Genomic DNA, 1,285 nt, shown 5'->3' with positions numbered 1-1,285 from the left:
GACAGACAAATTTACGATTTACTATTTTAAATAATTAGCTCATGATTAGGAGGGTTGGTTGAGTAAGTTGTCCTGCCACGTTGCGCTCCCACAATCCATGTTTGGTCCAAATTTCATTGTCTGTGGGCCCACCCGACAGGACAGGTTCCTGAGATGAGTTTGGTGGCGGGGAGTTTAGTCCTTAAAATTATTTCTTACGTTAAAATTTATTATTGGATATCAAATTTCCTTAAATTCTCTATTTATTCTCTTTCTTCTTTCATTTCCTCTTCACAAAACAACAATGATGGATCCTCAAGCTTTGTTGTCTTTCACTTTCATCTTCATTGCCTTCGCCGCCGCCGGAGCTCAGTCCCCTTCCACTCCTCCCACCGCCACTCCTCCGCCTGTTTCATCTCCCCCTCCACCCACTCCCCCTCCCGTGTCAGCTCCTCCTCCAGCCACTCCCCCTCCTGTGTCAGCTCCTCCTCCGGCAACCCCACCACCTGCGCCGTTGGCATCCCCACCAGCAGCAGTCCCGGCCCCGGCACCCAGTAAGAAGAAGTCAAAGGCAGCTTCAGCACCATCGCCCCTGTCGAGTCCACCCGCGCCATCAGCTGAGGCCCCATCACCCACCAGCTCTGATTCTCCCACCCCATCTCAAAACGACAATGTAAGTTTTAAAAAAATTATAATTTTTAGTTGAACACGACTCTCCACAATAGTATAATATTATCCATTTTGAGCATAAACTCTCGTGGCTTTGCTTTGGACTTTCCCAAAAAGCCTCGTACCAATGGAGATAGTATTATTTGATTATAAACTTATGATCATTTTCTAAATTAGCGGATGTGGAACTTTCATTTGGATATTTATAGAAGGGCGGTTGATAATTGCAGAGCGGAGCGGAGGAGACGATGGTGGGGAGGATGGCGATGATTGGAATGGGATATGTATTTATGATGGTGTTAGGGTGAAGAGTGGACATTGTTGATATGTGTTTTGGTTGTGCAGATCAGCCCCCATTTTTGGTGTCTGTGTTCCCTTGGGCTGCTCTATATTTCATTTCATTTTTACTATTATTTGCCCCCTTCTCTTGTTTCGGACCTTTTTTCTTTTTAATTTACTAGCCCTTTGGTCTCTCTCTATATAAATACCCATTTGATTTGATACGAGACATTTTAAATGAAGCCAAAAGTAAAGTCATGAAACTTACGTCTAAAGTGGACAATATCATAGTGATGTGGGGATCGTTGTCCCTCACAAACTCAAAAAGATAGAATTTTTGGGTGAAAAAAAAAGAAAA

The 1,285-nt window shown here is 43.7% G+C and overlaps 1 protein-coding gene across 2 annotated transcripts; it reads left to right on the top strand.

Annotated features, from left to right (window-relative positions):
* Window positions 1–246: 246 nt before the first annotated feature.
* On the top strand, window positions 247–1,061 carry LOC111793679 (classical arabinogalactan protein 9-like). Of its 2 annotated transcripts, none has more exons than XM_023675672.1 (2): window positions 247–652; window positions 879–1,061. In XM_023675672.1, the coding sequence occupies exons 1-2, from the start codon at window positions 284–286 to the stop codon at window positions 954–956; spliced, it is 447 nt and encodes a 148-aa protein (XP_023531440.1). In that variant the 5' UTR covers window positions 247–283; the 3' UTR covers window positions 957–1,061. The 2 variants fall into 2 exon arrangements, with proteins under 2 accessions (XP_023531440.1, XP_023531441.1); XM_023675673.1 differs by having other exon boundaries at window positions 256–652; window positions 858–947.
* The last annotated feature ends 224 nt before the right edge of the window (window positions 1,062–1,285 follow it).

Source organism: Cucurbita pepo, chromosome LG04 (genome assembly GCF_002806865.2).
Source record: "Cucurbita pepo subsp. pepo cultivar mu-cu-16 chromosome LG04, ASM280686v2, whole genome shotgun sequence".
Lineage (NCBI taxonomy): Eukaryota > Viridiplantae > Streptophyta > Magnoliopsida > Cucurbitales > Cucurbitaceae > Cucurbita > Cucurbita pepo.
This window is presented reverse-complemented; position numbering and strand designations above follow the sequence as displayed.

Excerpts from the sequence above, each read along its gene's own strand:
- LOC111793679 (XM_023675672.1), top strand. The coding sequence starts at position 284 with ATGATGGATCCTCAAGCTTTGTTGTCTTTCACTTTCATCTTCATTGCC. Across the intron at positions 653-878 it reads CCCCATCTCAAAACGACAAT|AGCGGAGCGGAGGAGACGAT; the intron begins GTAAGTTTTAAA and ends TGATAATTGCAG.